This window comes from Chiloscyllium punctatum, chromosome 5 (genome assembly GCF_047496795.1).
Source record: "Chiloscyllium punctatum isolate Juve2018m chromosome 5, sChiPun1.3, whole genome shotgun sequence".
Classification (NCBI taxonomy): Eukaryota; Metazoa; Chordata; class Chondrichthyes; order Orectolobiformes; family Hemiscylliidae; genus Chiloscyllium; species Chiloscyllium punctatum.
The window spans coordinates 134,413,520-134,431,294 of record NC_092743.1 but is presented as its reverse complement, the minus strand read 5'-3'; the positions used below and the strand labels follow the sequence as shown (position 1 = coordinate 134,431,294).

Genomic DNA, 17,775 nt, shown 5'->3' with positions numbered 1-17,775 from the left:
CAACCTGCATGTTGACCTTTAGAGAATCCTCGACTAGCACTCCCAGATCCCTTTGTACTTTGGCTTTACGAATTTTCTCACCGTTTAGAAAGTAGTCCATGCTTGTATTCTTTTTGCCAAAATGCAAGACCTCGCATTTGTTCACGTTGAATTCCATCAGCCATTTCCTGGACCACTCTCCCAAACTGTCTAGATCCTTCTGTGGCCTTCCCATTTCCTGTCTGTCCACCTAACTTCATATCATCTGCAAACTTCGCTAGAATGCCCCCAGTCCCTTCATCCAGATCATTAATATATAATGCGAACAGCTGCGGCCCCAATACTGAACCCTGCGGGACACCACTCGCCACCGTCTGCCATTCCGAAAAAGAACCTTTTATCCCAACTCTCTGCCTTCTGTCAGACAGCCAATCCTTAATCCATCGCAGTAGCTCACCTCGAACACCATGGGCCCTCACCTTGCTCAGCAGCCTCCCGTGTGGCACCTTATCAAAGGCCTTTTGGAAGTCTAGATAGACCACATCCACTGGGTTTCCCTGGTCTAACCTACTTGTCACCTCTTCAAAGAATACCAACAGGCTTGTCAGGCATGACCTCCCCTTACTAAATCCATGTTGACTTGTTCTAATCAGACTCTGCTCTTCTAAGAATTTAGAAACCTCATCCTTAATGATGGATTCTAGAATTTTACCAACAACCGAGGTTAGGCTAATTGGCCTATAATTTTCCATCTTTTGTCTTTTGTCATGGCCAATCTACCTAACCGGTACATCTTTGGACGGTGGGAGGAAAACGGAACACCCGGAGAATACCCACACAGACACAGGGAGAATGTGCAAACTCCACACAGATAGTTGCCCGAGACTTGAATCGAACCCAGGTCCCTGGCGCTGTGAAGCTGCTGTGAGTGCTGCTAACCACTGAGTCACACTGCCACCCCATTGAGTTTGGTACTGGCCTTACAACATTTTAATGTATATGTCACAAACAATGTGTCAGAGACAGTTGTGTACACTGTCCAAAATCCACTTACATCCCTAGAACATTTTAAGGATAAGAATATGAGACTATTTCATTGGAGTCTTATGTTACAGATGTTTAATTTAAAAATCATACATATTGCGGGTCAGAAGAATGTAATCGCAGATGCGTTATCGCGGATTTAACTTACAGTTTAGATAAGATTTGTCTTTGTTTAATGTTATGCAGGTATATGGGAAGGGGTTAAAGTGAACTTATATTAAAGTTATCTGTATGTTAGGGTAATGTGTTTAAGAAAAATAAAAAAAGAAATGAAGCCATTTTTTCATTATGATGGTTCATTTTTCTTACGAGGGGAGGTGTTATGAAGATGTGAGTGTGCTTTCAGGGAGTTAAAAGCAGCAAAACTACCAGACACAGCACCAAGTGTTCTCAATAAGGTAACAATGTCACACTTGGTCAAACAACTCGATTAGCTCATTGCCTGGAGACAAAAACAAATTCAAATTTGGCCAAATCAGTTTAAATTATACCTTGAAAAATACCTAACTCCAATCCAGTTTGAATTTAATATAGTGACAATCTTAAAAGCCAATGACATAATCTGATGCTTTTGGGATATAAAACCAGGGGAAAATTGAACAGTTGAGAGGAGAACTGCCAAGCTAGTGACATCGGCACACTGCCCAGAAAAATAGTTCTCTTAAAAGTACCTTTATCAATCAGTAACCTGTGAAGCAGTATCCCCAAGGAGAAGAAAAGAAGACCAAAATACACAGGAGAAACTAAAGCTGCTTGGTTTTGAGATAAGAAGCGTTATTTTGTAAATCTTAATTGGGAGTTTTATCTGACTAGTATTATAAAAGGGAAAGATAAATATAAAAGATAGGTTAGAGTAAGGACTTGTAAATAGTCGTTAGTTAATTATTCTCTGTTATACTTTAAGAAATAAAGTTGTTAATTTTTAGTTTAAATAGTTCTTGGCCACGCGTATTTTCACAGATTACTGCACAGTATAAATCTTTTCTGTGTTGCTGGTTTAAATTGAGCAGGAGGGTTTACCTTATGTCATTACATAGACATAATATCAATATTCAAGAAGCATCTGGACACATACATGAATTGGAAGGGAATAGAAGGATATGGATTCTGTAAGTGAAGACAGTCTTAGTACGGAATGGCAAAATGTGTCAGTGCAGGCTTGGAGGGCTGTAATACAGCTGTGCTGTATTATTCTTTGTTCTAATGGCATGTTATTGTCCTGTCTCACTAAAAACTCCTTTCTCCTGAATAGTGAAGGACCTGTTAAGTGCAGATATTTTAAGATGGGATCAACTGAAGAAACTACTTATACAATCATATAGAGGAGCTCTTAAGCTGCAGTGTTAGTGTCCCTCCCTACCTTAGAGCCAGGAGGCCTGGGTTCAAGGCCCACCTGTTCCAGAGGTGGGTCAAAATATCGCTGAACAGGTTGATTAAAATTATCTACAATCATATGCATAAGAAAACATCTGTTCAGCAACAGGAAAGTTCAAGAAGTGCATAAATAACAGCTACACAACTAGCACAAGAACATGTTGATGAGATGTCTACTTCAGCTTGTGCAGATAAAAAGATCATCAATACACATCATTGCTTGACTAATTGCATATTACTTTCTTGCAACAAAACTCAATGGCTTCTGGTGATGGGACATCAAATCCAACCCGTTAGCTGAATGGCTCAACCTGAAGCCCAGTCACATGACTGAAATAAAGACAGGAATGCTGGAGAGAGAAACAGAATGAACATTTCAAATCCATTATTGGCTCTTCTTCAGAATTCTAGAGTGTGTCTGTTTCAGATTTTCTAAGTTACACTATTTGCTTTTATTCAAGTGGCTAAAATCTCCACCTTGTTTGAATCATCTTTAATTATACAACTGTGTCTTTTGATTATCAGTCTTGTAACACCAGAATAGTAAACAGCTCCAGACTTAGCTAAATGCCTGCCTCTGGCCTCAACATCTTACAGAAGTCTGATTTCTGGAAACAAACTTGAGTTTTGCCTACGAAGTGAAACAATTCCCAGCTTACTACTAATCAACAATTTGATTATGTCTGAATTCCTGTGAAAAGGACATCTGCGCAAAACTGAATGCCAACTGAAAGAACCTCAACTGGACACTGACTTACTGGATCCTCAAATTTACATGACTGTAAGAAATTTAGAATTTCTAAATTCTATCCCTTTCCTTTCTCTTTTTCTTTCTTGGATACATGTAAGTGTGCATTATGAACCATTCTTCTGAGTTTTAAATGCAGGAGCATACCCTACTTGTTTTAAACCAAAACAATTTGTTGTTGGATATAGAATAGAATTAGGTTTACCATCTCATGTACTCACATGAATGCAGTGAAAAGTTTACAAAGTCACCACTTACAATGCCATCTTAGGTACAACAGTACCTAGATACAGGATCTTAGGAATAAATTAGAAAAGTAAGGAAATAAAAAGTTCAGCATTACAGTGCTTCAAGACATCAGATACAACGTATCTAGGTGCAGGATCTTAGAAATAAGTAAGAAATAAAATTTTAAATTCAAATGCACAAACAGGGTTTAGAGATATAAACCACTGTCTATTTTGAAAGAGAAAAGAAAAATAAGGAAAGAAAATTAAAAACTCTATCTGCTACAGCTAGAACAGTAAATCAAAGGCTGAGAATTTGTGGTGTAATTCATTTCTTGACTTTCTAATGCCTTTTTTTTGCTGTGCAAGGAACAAGTCAGGATTTTAGTGCCTGGATGAGCACAACTCAGACAACAGTCAAGAAGCAGAATGACTACCAGGTCAAAGCAGTCCATTTGATTAACACTACATCCATATATTTGTTGTGGTTGACTGCATTATCATGATGTGTGATGCTGGAAAAGAACAGCAAGTTAGGCAGCATCCGAGGAGTAGGAGAATCGATGTTTCATTAGGACTTTGGCCCGAAACATTGATTCTCTTGTTTCTCGGTTGCTGCCTGACCTACTGTACTTTTCCAGCACCACACTCTTGACTTTGATCTCCTGCATCTACAGGCCTCACTTTCTCCTGCACTGTCTGATAATGATGCAGACTGTTATAGACTAGGCCAGACCTATTCTTAAGCAGACAACCTGTAATTTGTTTCGCTTAACTGTACAGTGAAAATTACCTGGAGTAAGTAAGCTAGGTTGACTACCAGGTTTTAAAACAAACAAAAATTCATTCGCAACATTACACAATGAAACACAAAGAACAGAATAAAGAACTCAGTCTATCCAAACTAGACTTAATTGTGCTGTTCCAAATATACACTACAGTCCCAATAAGCAAACCCCCTTAAAAAAAACAATATGAATAGAACAAATGCTTACAGGTTGAAGTTAGAAGGGCAGAAGGATAGAGAGAGTTTCGCAGCCTGTTTCCACACAGCTGAACTCCTAACTAGTTCTGGACCTAACTGTTTAGCTAGAGAGCTGACCACTCTCCTTTCATTATAGAGGTCACTTCTAAAACATGACCACTTTGGCCTGAAGTCTCATTTGTTTACATATAAACAAACGGCTGCTCAAAATCCTTTTTCATCTCTATCAAACTAATCACCTTGGAGGGTTTTATTACCCCTCTGAGAAAAATCAAGGACACAGTATCCTGAGAAAAGGAACACCTTTCAGAAAAAAGGGAGCAGCTTTGTGACAAGATTGAGATGTGATGAAAAATGTCTCTCCAGTTGGCTACATCTTACCTACCCATCAATAATGTCATGGTGACAGTTTGGTACTCATCACTCAATATCATGTAACATTGTTCTGCCCCTCTCATCTTTAATTTAAAGTTCTCTTGTTCTCTCCCATCTTTGCAAGTATGGTAAAAGTTTTCTTACCAAGATTTCTTTGCTGCTTTCCATCTCTTAGCTTCTGCACTGACAAAATTCTCATCATCAGTTATTTCACTCTCCATCTCAATATATCATGCGACTTTCCCTGGGTTCATGACTTATTTGTCCTCCCGAACCTCTTCCTCAATGTAAACAACATATATTCACAGTCATCCTCATAACTCTGCCTCACTACTCACAATGTATCAATCACAGATAAAGCCATCTCTGATCACTTACTAGAAACACTTTCCATCCACATCCATCTTCTAACTTTACATTCTTCTGGCCTTAGAAAGAAACCTTCCCCCAATTTGCCTACAACTATACAGTGAAAACTACCTAGTCTGTGACTGTTGGAATGCCTCATTTTGGCAGCTATAGATTTGATGCACAATATAATTCTGCACCACATAGTCCCAAATTAAACTAGTATTCTCTCCCATCTTAGCCATTCTCCTCATTCAGCTTTCATTTCCACTTGATTAAATCCAAGGGTGCAGATTTATACTCTGGACAATGATTCAACACGAAGTCTATTAGATCCGAGTTTCATTGGCCTATAACTGCTCACTATTTCTTTATTAATTTAACTTGCAAAAATGACCTTTGGCTTTTTTTTTTCCTATTGCAAACTGTCATCTTAAATCCCTTCCTTCTGATTATTCCACCCTCAACTCCAACAATATGTGAGTGTGTTCAGGGTCAGCTGACCTTCATTTCATTAGCACCCGTGTCCTAAATTCCTCAAAATAATTCCCACCCACATCTGTGACCATACTGATAAAACTCCATGCTTGTTTCATTATTTCCACAGCTCTTATCAAGATCACAAATTATATCCAATATAACTGCTAATGACTGTGACTGCTCCTTCCTTGACCTCAATGACACTTTTCTTTTTCCTTTGAGATGCTTCTAAAACCAAACATTTTGAACAGGTTTTTGGCCATTTGCCTTAGTAGTGTCTGTGTCACTTAAATTATATTTTATAATACTATGAACCACCTTGGAACATTTTATTCCATTAAAGATATTACGTAAATGTAAGTTATTATTGGAACGGAGGAGGACAAAGAGATACAGAGGGATGAATCAAAGAAGAATTTGAAAACAAAAGGATAAGAATTTTAAAATCAAGGTTTTGCTTAATCAGGAACCAATGCAGGACAGTCAGCGTAGTGTAATGAACAAATAGGGTTTGATGTGAGCGAGTACCCAGGCAGCAGATTTTTAGATAACCTCAAGATAATGCAAGGTGGAAGATGGAGGCCAACCAAGTGTGCGTGATGTAATGTTCAAGTTTAGAGGTGACGAATGGATGGATAAAGTTTTCAGCAAGATTGAGCTCAGGCAAAAGCAGAATCAGATAATCGTGCAAAAGCAAAATATTATGAATGCTGGACATCTGAAATGAAAAAAAAAGTGCAAGACAATCTTAGTAGGACCAGCAGCATCTGTGGAGAAAGAAACAGAGTTAACATTTTGAGTCCAGTATGATTCTACTTCAGAACTGGTGTTGTCAGATGATGTCGCAGCCATAGGACTAGGAGTCTTACCGATGACATGAAGGTGAGACCATAAACTCAACTTGGAATCAAATATGACATCACAGTTGAGAGTAGTTAGGTTCAACCTTTGACATTTGCCAGAGAGAGAGGGATTGAAGCAGTGTTTAGGGAACAAATTTAAGGCAGGGACAGAAGATAATGTAAAGTTGAAGAATATTTTTGCTCATTTGATAATAACTATTAATGAACAATTAGATAGTTCAGAGGTAGTGGAGGGGTCAAGTGAGATGGTATCAGCATTAGTTTATATATATGCTATGTTTTTGAATGATGTTGCCAAGTATAGGTATGTAGGTAAGAGGTAGTATAGGGCCAAAGAAATAATCTGGGGAGACATGAGATGTAATTTTGTGACAGCAGAAAACTAAACCACTACGAATTATTCTTTCGTTAGAAAACAGGTTAATAAACTCATTAAAAAAGCACAAAATCATATTAATGTTAATTTATACATAAATCGAATTCAAAACTGGGGATATTTTGCTAAACTTATATAAAACTTTTTTAATACCACAGTTGGTGTTGTGTATTCTGTGTGCTATTTTAGTTAAAGGATATAAGGGACGGGAGAAGGTGTTAAAAAAAACTTAGAAAAATGGTACCAGAACTACCTGGTAAAGTGAACAAATTGATGAACTTTTCTCTTCAAAATAGATGACCTAATATCATTCTTTCAATCTTGTAAGGTTTTATAGAGTACTCACAAAAAGAATGTTTCTAGTTGTGGGGAAGAGTAAAACTAAAGGTCATCAATATTAGATTGTCTCCTAGAAATCTAATTACAGTCAATAAAGTAGATTTAAGGAAAGGATTTTAAAGTATTTATTTATATCTGCTCTTACCTGAAAGCATGAGTTTCAGGTGCACCATCTGTAAATTCTTTGTGTGACTGCTGAACATTTTTAGTCTTACACCCCTGAATTCCATTTGCTTGAGTCACTGTTGGTATTTTAACGTTTTTGTCATTTCTTTTTAACTCAGAGGAAAGAACTGCAAATGAAAGGAAACATGCCTTTGTGTTTAAGAATCATTCATGACACAAGAGTAATATAGATATTGATAACCTTGAAAACTGATCACAATTTTAACATATTGGACAAATGAGTACAATATGTAATTCTGCTCATTTGATTACTTTAGATATCAATAAAGAAAAGAACAATGTGGGGGGTGATGGTGGTACAGTGGCAGTGTCATTGGATTAATAATCTGGACATCAAGGTTAATGCCAAGAAAATTTGGGCTTAAATCTCACATGGCAGCTGGTGGAATTTGGAATTCAATTAATAAATCTGCAATTGAAAGCTAATCTCAGTAATGATAACTATGATCATAGGCTGTTATAAAATTCCCCTCTGGTTTACAAATTTCCTTGAAGGAAGACAATTTGCCAGCTTAACCCTACACACAATTCCTGACACACAACAATATGATTGACTTTTACCTGCCTTCTGAAATGGCCTAGCATCTCATTCAATTAACGGGAAATTAAGGACAAATAAAAGTGACCTCCACATCTAATGAAGGAACACAAAGATATGAACGTTTGAGTATAACCATTCCAACCTAAAGTGGGGAGGGAAGTACCCATTGAAGCATAGGGAATATTTCCACAGACAGGATTAAGTCAGCTTTTTAGAAAGATCTACAAATGCTAATCAATGTACTACAGTAAATCACAATTAGCATTACCATAATTTTTCGGTATCAATCACAAAAATTGAATTATTTCTTGAAAGCAAGGTAGTGAGTGGAGAAACATAAATAACTTTTAAAAATGCCAGTTCTGCATTGTCTCATTTTCCTCAGAGTATGTTGCATTCATGGCTTTGTACATAGGCAATATATGCTGGCTAGCCAACGAAACCCATGCCCCATGAGCAAATATATATAAAAAGACAATCAAAACATGATGAACCTTACAAATTGGCTTCTGGATGCCAACCTGAAAAAATATGTCCAATGTTTAATACCCTTAAATGTAAAAATGGATAAAGGTGCATAGACCAGTGATTAAATTCCTATCTCTTGTCAGGTGATAGAACTCTATCCATCACCAGTTCGGATAGCCATAACTAAATAGAAGAAACCTCACTCTGATTGATCAGTACTCAAGAGTAAGATGGAATGGTGTTGACCTGTCTGACTTAACTAACTGTACACTTAGTCAGTCAGAGAAAAGTGACTCCGTTCCTATCACTGCTTAACAGCCATATAATCTTGAAGGTAAATTTACTCCCCTAAATTACTCCCCTAAAATGATACCTGTACTTAGTTGTACCTTACAACTCGATATGTATTTGAACTTACATGAGGCAGACACAGATAAACTCGTCATGTGGAGCATTATGAGGAGCACAAATTTACAGTAAAATTGTTCAGAATATTGCAATTCTGGTGTAAAGTGCATCATATGTATATATTAAGCTAATTTATTTTCGAGTTTTGATCTTGAACTAATGACCTGTGGGTTTTGGTCTGTAGTGATTGGAATCAGGTTGACCTCATTGACTATGAGGTCAATGATTGGGGTTGTTAACCTGGACCGATCAGGAAAGCCCTGGCTGACTGATATAAACAGAAGATTCAGCGTCCCCTCAGTTTAGGGGACTGACTCTGTGCTGGTTGGTGTGGGGAAACCCTGATTCCTGAACTGGCTGAATCATTTAGCCAGTTTGTTAACTGGCATTCCTTTTAGTGAGGACTGATTTTTAAACTCCTGATGCCCACAATGTGTTTCAGGTGTAACTCAGTTCTCATTAGGGGATTGTTGTTTCCCTGGCTGGTTACAGCCTATGTGTTACTCTTTTCTCTTTTTTTTTGAGAAAATAACAATGTTAATTTTGTGGTAGGGCTTAGCCCTTGGACTCTAGTTTTCTTTGTTTTTTGTGTAAGTGTCTTCACTGTTTTTGGTGGTTGGACTGAGCCCTTGTGGAAGACATACATTTCACCAGAGAAGCTGTTCCTGTGGGGAGGCCTAGCCCTGGGACTGGGCCTCTGAAGATTGAACACCTGTGTGTGTGTGTGCTGGGAGGTGAGCAGTTGCTGTATCTGAGTTTGGGTGAAGATCTTGCCTTCAGGAATGGACCAAACCCCTGTGAGTTAACTGCACCTGTACAATGTACTATGTTCCTATGAGTGGGCCTGGTTTTCCAAGGCTGGGCCAGGATTCCAGAGACTGAACACCTGTGCTGTGGGGTGTGTATTTGCTGCCTTTGGGAGTTGACTCTGCCCTTGGTTGTGGATCCTCTTTTTAGCGGTGGACTCTGCAGTTTGGAGTGGACTCCATTTTGGACAATGCACCTTGTAAACTGGAGTGGACTCCATTCCTGGGAATGGACTCTATATTTGAAGACTCTATATTTGGACTGTGGACCAGAAAGGACTGTTTTTATGTAATTAACTGTCTTGTGTTGTTTGGGTCTATCAGCTGCACTGTCTTGTGTGTCTCTGGGTCTGGCAGGTCTTACTGTGAGCTGGGAGGCTCATGGGTCATCCTGAAAGTTGTCACCCTGAGATCCGGAGGGTGGGTAGGCCATCCTGTGAACCTGAAGGTTGGTAGGCTGTCCCGAAAGCCTGAGGGTGGGTAGGCCACTCTGATACCAGTCACCCCGAGAGCCAGATGTTGGGTAGGCCGTTCTGAGCGCTGTCGTCCCGAGAAGGGGTAATCGGGACGGGCTGTCCTAGAAGTGGTCGAAAGGTGTGTCAGAGCAGCTGAGAGCCAGAAGGCACGTAGGGGCAGACTGAGATCCGGAAGGCTTGTGGGCTACCCTGCACGCTGTCGTCCCAGGGAAGGGGACGGGCTGTCCTAGAGGTGGCCGGAAGGTGTGCCAGGATAGCCCACTGGCCGGACGGCGCATCGGGGTGGGTGAGAGCCCAATGGTACGTAGGGGCAGACCGAGAGCCAGAAGGTGGGTAGCTGTCCTCAGCACTGTCACCCCAGGCAGGTACTGGGGTGGGCTGCCCCAGAGGTGGTCGAAAGGTGCAAAGGATGGTTAGTGAAGCCGGAGGGTGGGTAGGCCGTCCTGACCGCTGTCACCCCGGGCAGGCTGCCCTAGAGGCGGTCGAAAGGTGTCAGGGCAGACTGAGAACTGGAAGGGGCATGGGGTGGACCGAGAGCCGGAAGGTACATAGGGTGGGCTGTCTTAGAGTGGCCGGAAGGTGGGAGGGACGGGGACTTGCTGGGTCTGTATTGTACACTGTTTATGTAACTGGGTTGGCTTTTTATGTACAAATGTCATTGTTGACTTTTATATGTGGAACTGGGATTTGGGGTTTGTCCTCCCCTCCCTATAAACTGGTTGAATGGTAGGGTTTGGTGCCTAGCTTTGCTGCTCCTCTCCCTTGTAAAATTGCTGTTGTAAACAGCTGTAAATGTTAACTGTTTTTTGTAAACTGTTTTGTAATTTGGTTAATAAAATATTATAACCAGGAAAAAAATAAATAGGAGATTAGATTTGTGCAAAATAATATATAAACAGAAGATTCAGCGTCCCCTCAGTTTAGGGGACTGACTCTATGCTGGCTGGTGTTATAGCCAGTGTGTTGCTGTTAGTTTCTGCTTCCTTTTTTTTTTGGGAGGAGGCAAATCCTGATTCCTGAACTGGCTAAATTACTTAGCTAGTTTGTTAACTGGCATTCCTTTTAGTGAGGACTGATTGTTAGACTCCTGGTGTGCATAATGTGTTTCAGGTGAAACTCAGTTCTCATTAGGGGATTGTTGTTTCACTGGCTGGTTACAGTCTGTTACTTTTTTCTTTTATGAGAAAAGGATAATGTTAACTTTGTAGTAGGGCTTAGCCCTTTGACTCTAGTTTTTTTTTGTATGTCTTCACTTTTTATTGGTGTTGGGACTGAGCCCTTGTGGAAGACATACTTTACCAGAGGAGCTGTTCCTGTAGGGAGGCCTAGCCCTGGGACTGGTCCTCTGAAGATTGAATGTGTGTGCTGGAAGTGAGCACTTGCTGTATCCTGGAGTTTTGGGGAAGATCTAGCCTTCAGGAGTGGGCCAAAAACCCCTGAGTTAACTGCACCTTTAAAATATACTATTTCTGAGTGGCCCTGGCTCTCCAAGGATGTGCCAGGACTCCATGGAGACTGAACACCTGTGTGTTGTGCATTTGCTGCCTTTGGGAGTGGACTCCATTTTGGACAATGCACCTCAAACTGGAGTGGACTCCATTTCTGGGAATGGCCTCTAGTCTGAAGACTCTACATTTGAATGGTGTACCAGAAAGGACTTTTTTGGCAACTAACTGTATTGTGGTGTTTGTTGGGTTATCACTTGCACTGTCTTGTCCCTAGGTCTGGCAGGTCTTACTGTGAGCTGGGAAGCTCATGGGTTGTCCTGAAAGCTGTCTCCCTGAGAGCTGGAGGGTGGGTAGGCTATCTTGTGAACTTGAAGGTGGGTAGTCTGTCCTGAAAGCCAGAGGGTGGGTAGGCCACCCTAATGCCAGTTACCCTGACAGCTGGATGGTGGGTAGGCTGTTCTGAGCCCTGCTGCCCTGAGAAGGGGTGATCTGGATGGCTGTCCTAGAGGTGGTTGAAAGGTGTCAGAGCAACCAAGAGCCAGAAGGCATGTAGGGCAGGCTGAGATCCAGAAGGCTTGTGGGCTACCCTGCAGGCTGTCTCCCAAGAAAGGGGATGGGCTGTCCTAGAGGTGGTTGGAAGGTGTTCCAGGATAGCCCACTGGCTGGATGATGCATCAGGGTGTGAGAGCCCAATGTTATGTAGGGGCAGACTGAGCCAGAAGGTGGGCAGCTGTCCTTGGTGCTGTCACCCTGGGCAGGTACTGGGGTGGGCTGCCCCAGAGGTGGTTGAAAGGTGCTGAGTGAAGCTGGAAGGTGGGCTAGGCCATCCTGACTGCTGTTACTCTGGGTGGGTACCAGGGCAGGCTGCCCTAACAGTGGTCAAAAGGTCTCAGGGTAGACAGAACTAGAAGGGGCATAGGGTGGACCAAGAGCTGGAAGGTATGTAGTGGTGGGCTGCCTCAGTGGTTGGAAGGTGGGAGGGATGGGGGCTTGCTGGGTCTGTATTGTATGCTCTGCTTATGTAACTGGATTAGCTTTATATGTACAAATGTCATTGTCACTGTCTTTTATATGTGGAACTGGGGTTTGAGGTCTGTCCTCTCCATGTAAACTGGTTGAATGGTAGGGTTTGGGGCCTAGCTTTGCTGCTGCTCCTCTCCCTTGTTAAATACAGCTATAAATGTTTTGTAATTTGTTTAATAAAAATATTATAAACAGGAGACTTTCAATCCCCTCAGTTTAGGGGACTGATGCTGTGTTGACTGGTTCAGTCAATCAGGAAAGCCTTGGCTGGCTGACTATAACTAGGAGATTTAGTCTCCTCTGTTCAAGGGACAGACTCTGTGCTGGTTGGGCCACTGTCAGAGTTAGTTGCAGTTGGGTTCTGCTTTCTTTTTGGGGGGGGGGTGGGGAGGAGAAAGAAGAGAAATGTGATTCTTGAACTGGCTGAATTACTTGGCCAGCTTGTTAACTGCTATTCCTTTAGTGAGGTCTGATTTCTAACTTTCTGATGTGCATAAGTGTTTCAGGTGTAACTCAGCTCTCATTAGGGGATTGTTTCACTGGCTGGTTGCAGCCTGTTTCTCTTTGAGAAAAGGACAAACATTGTTTTTATGGCAGGGCTCAGTCCTTGGGCTCTTGTTTTTGTCTTCTCTTTTGGATGTTTGGACTGAACCCTTGTGAATAAATACATTTTACCAGATGAGCTGTTCCTGTAGGGAGGCCTAGCCCTGGGACTGGGCCTCTGAAGATTGAATACCTATGTGCTGGGAGGTGAGCACTTGCTGTATCCTGGAGTTTGGGAGAAGATCTTGCCTTCAGGAGTAGATCAAAGCCCTGTGAGTTAACTGCACCTGTACTCAGTTCCTGTGACTGAAACTGGTTCTCCCTGGATGGGCCAGGACTCCATGGTGACCCCACGCCTGTGGGGTGTGCATTTGCTGCCTCGAGAGCGGACTCTGCCCTTGGTTGTGGACCCTGTTTTTAGCAGTGCACTCCATTTCTGACAATGCACCTTGTAAACTGGAGTGGACTCTGCATTCCTGGGAATGGTCTCTATATTTTGAAGACTCTATTTTTGGGCTCTGTACCAGAAAGGATTCGGTTTTTGATGATTAACTCTATCATGTTGCTCGTTGGGTTTATCACATACACTCTTGTGTATTACTGGATTTGGCAGGTATTACTGTGAGCTGGGAGGTTCATGGGTCATTGTGAAAGTGTCACCCTGAGCCAGAGGAAGGGTGGGTAGGCCAGTGTGAATCTGAAGGTTGGTAGGCCCTCATGAAAGCCAGAGGGTGGGTAGGCCACTCTGATGCCAGTCTCCAAGAGCCAGAGGGTGGATAGGCCATTCTGAGGACTGTCATCCTGAGAAGGGGTAATCTGGATGGGCTGTCCCAGAGGTGGTCAGAAGGTGTCAGGGCAGTCCATGTGCCAATTGGCACATCAGGGTGGGTGAGAGCCCAATGTACATGGGGGCAGACTGAGCTGGAAGGCAGGTAGCCATCCTTCCAGCTGTGACCCCTGTTGGGTACCAGGGTGGGCTGTCCTAGAGGTGGTCAAAAGCTCAGGGTAGACTGAGCCAGAAGGTGTAGGGGTGGGCTGCCTTAGTGGCTGAAAGGTGGGAGGGACAGGGGCTTGCTGGGTCTGTATTATATGCACTTTATTTAATTGGATTGTCTTTATGTACAAATGTCATTGTTGCTGTCTTGTAACATTTGAAACTGAGATTTGAGGTTTGTCCTTGTTTCCCTGTAAACTGGTTGAACAGTAGGGTGTCAGGGCCTGGCTTTGTTGCTCCTTTCCCTCATAATTGCTGTTTCTTTGTATATAGCTGTTAATGTTTACTTTTTGTAAACTGCTTTGTAATTGTTTATTAAAGTAAAAAATATAACCAGGAGAATTGGAGTCTCCTCAGTCTAGGGGACTAACTGTGTGACTCGGTCAGTTACTGCTGCTTTTCCTTTTTTCTTTCCTTTAAAAGGAAATCTGATTCCTGAACTGGCTGAACCATATAGCAAGTTTGTTAACTGACATTCCTCTTTAATTGAGGACTGACTTTTTTAAACTGGCTGATTTTGTGTGTGCTACAGGTGTAACTCAGTTCTCCTAGGGAACTGTTTCACTGGCTGGGTTACTTCCTGTTAACTTTTTCTCCTTTTTTTTCCTTTTGAGAAAAGGACACATTGATTTTGTGGCAGGGCTGAGCCCTTGTACTTTAAGAAAAAGTTTCACTTTTTTGACATTTTGGACTGAGTCCTTGAAAATACATTTTTCCAGATGAGTTGGCAAGTTTGTGGATTACTAGACCTCAAGATTAAACACCTGTGCTGGGAGGTGAGCAATTGCTGCATCCTGGAGTGGACCAAACCCCTGAGTTAACTGCACCTTTACAATTTACTATTCTTCCTGTGAGTGGGCCTGGCCCTTTGGATGGACCAGGCCTCTGAAGACTGGTGTGGACTCTGCCTTTGGTCCTAAACACTCTTCAGGACTAGAACAAACCCCTGAGTTAACTGCAGCTTCACAATGTACTGTGTTCCTGAGTGGGCCTGTTCTCTGGAAGGGCCAGGCCTCTGGAGACTGAACACCTGTGTGCTAGGAGATGAGCATTTGCTACATAGACTCCTGTACTGGAAATTGTATTGATGATTTTTGGATGTGGGTTTTGTAATGGAGTGCAGGCCAGAGTGGGCTAGTCAGTACATGGGGTGGCTGGGAGCTGGATGGTCAAAGACTGGTCTGGGGGAAAGCTGGCTGGTGGAGGGGGAGTGTCTATTATACACAAGGTGGCTGGGGGCTATGCAGCTGACACAATGCTTGTAGGAAAGCTGGTTAAGGGAGGGGTAGCCAGTACACCTGCTGGCTAGAAGCAGGATGGTGGGCCTGTCAGTATGCTGGGTGAAGAAACTGATAGCATCTTAGCAGGAAAGCTGGTATAGGGCAGACTCCTCAGTACGAGGCTGAACCAGGTGGCTGACTTTTGTAGGAAGGCTGACTTGGGAGGGGCTAGTCAGTATGCAGGGAGGCTGGGAGTCTGACAGCTGATGGCTGATCTGTAGGAATGCTGGCCAGGAGAAGGGGTCAGTAAGGTTGCAGGGTGGCTAGGTGCTAGAAGACCAGCTGTTCAACTGTAGGACAGCAGGTTTGGTTTGGTTAGTATGTGGGGTGACTGGGAGCCAAAAGGCCAACAACCAGCTTGTAGGAAAGCAGGCTTGGAGAGTCAGTAAGCAGGGCAGCCAGAAACTGGAAGATTAGTCTGATCAGTATGTGGTATGGACAGGTGCTTTTTACATAGGTCTGTTCTATGCACACTGCACTGTGGGGTTTGGCTTTGCTGTCTTTTCCCATGTATAGTGTTTGGACTGCTTTGTTAACTATATACTGTTTAAAACATAAATTTTTAGTCTTTTTTTAGAACCTGATACCTAAACTGGCTGGTTTACAAGGCAGTTTTGTTAACTGGTATTCTTTTGAGGACTGATTTTCTAACTGCCTGATCTTCAGTTAGTGTTTCAGATGTAACTCTGTTCTGAGGAACTGTTTAACTGGCTGGTTACAGCCTGTTACACTTTTTCCCCCTTGAGAAAAGGACTGATTTGTGTGGCAGCGTTTAGCCCTTGCATTCTAGGTTTTTGTTTTGGAGTTTGGACTGAGCCTCTTTAGAAAATGCACCTTTCCAGATGAGCTGTTCCTGTGGGTAGGCCTGGCCTTTGGACTAGGCCTCTAAAGACTGAACACCTGTGGGTGCTGGGAGTGGACCAAACCCCTGAGTTAACAGCACTTTTTAAAGTAGCGCTTCTGGGTGGGCCTTGTTCTCTCTGGATGGGCTAGGCCTCATGGAGATTAAACATGTGTGCTGTAAGGTGTGTATTTGTCTCCTTCAGGAGTGGACTCTATATTTCTGACAATGTACTTTACAGTCTGGAATGGATTCTACATTTTGAAGAGAACAGTTTGATTTCTTCCTGTAATAGAAGGGTCTGTTGTGGTTCTGTTAGCCAAGCTGGGAATTTGTGTTGCAGACACTTCATCCCCTGTCTAGATATCCTCAGTGCTTGGGAGCCTCCTGTGAAGTGCTTCTGATCTCTTTCTCTCTGGCATTTAGTGGTTTGAATCTGCTGCTTCTGGTTGTCTGTTCCAGCTGGCTGCTGCAGTGGCTGGTATATTGGGTCCAGGTCAATGTGCTTGTTTGAATCAGTGGATGAGTGCCATGCCTCTAGGAATTCCCTGGTTGTTCTGTTTGGCTTGCCCTATGACAGTGCTGTCCCAGTCAAGCTCATGTTGCTTGTTGTCTGTGTGGCTACTAAAGATAGCTGGTCATGTTGCTTTGTGGCTAGTTAGTGTTCATGCTTGCAGATTGTTAGCTGTCTTCCTGTTTGTCCTGGAGTGTGTTGTGCAGTCCTTGCATGGGATTTTGTATACTACATTGGTTTAGCTCCTGCTGGGTATCAGGTCTTTTGTCCTGGTCAGTTGTCTGAATGGCTGGTTTGTGCTGTTGAGTCCTAGTGGTTGTAGTAGTCTGGCTCAGTTCAGAAATGTTCTTGATTTATGGTAAAGTGGCTAGTCCTTTGGGTTGTGGCATGTCCTCATTCCATTGTCTTTCCCTTAAGCATCTGATGAAATTGTGGGGGTCTGTTTTTGGTGAATACATTGTAGAGGTGTTCCTCTTTGCAGTTCTGGTGTGTTGTGGCATTTTCAAAGTGTCCTGATGCAACCTTTGTGTTAGGGTGATTGCTTTTGTAGTTGAGGACTTGGTCTGAGTGGCTTTTCTGTATACCTTTGTGGTGAATTCTGTTCAGTGTTCTGTACCACATCTAGGAATGTGAGTTGGTTGTCCTTTTCTTGTGAATCTGATGCCTGCAAGTGTGGCATTGATGATCTGGTGTGTTCTCTATTTGTTTTTAATGATTACAAAAAAGGTGTTGTCCACATGACCATTGACAAGACCCTAGCCAGAGAAACAATGGCCAACCTACTAGACATAGAACAGACAACAAGATAGTGAACTTAACAAAAATTGCCTACTCAAAACTACTGGACCTGTGCATCATAACACTTTACATTCAACTAAATATGAACAAATCAATGGCACACCTACAGGCTCATCTCAAGTCATTGCATTACAGCTTCTGCTAAGATAAGAAGCAGTCTTACCACAAATTCAACCCAAACTCTGGGTCAGATATGTGGATGACATCTTTGTGTGTTCTCTATTTGTGTTTTTAAATGATTACAATCATCAACACCACACAGGAATCCGATTCACTAGAGGGGAAGAAAGGACAACCAACTCCCATTCCTA

General features: G+C 42.3%; 1 protein-coding gene across 3 annotated transcripts in view; it reads right to left on the bottom strand.

Moving 5' to 3' along the window:
- LOC140477461 (uncharacterized) overlaps positions 1–17,775 on the bottom strand; it is a 158,846-nt gene that overhangs the window by 18,727 nt on the left and 122,344 nt on the right. For all 3 annotated transcript variants that reach the window (XM_072571394.1, XM_072571395.1, XM_072571396.1), the window contains one exon: positions 7,284–7,431. In XM_072571394.1, the coding sequence (XP_072427495.1) occupies positions 7,284–7,431 (148 nt within the window). The remainder of the gene's footprint in view (positions 1–7,283; positions 7,432–17,775) is intronic.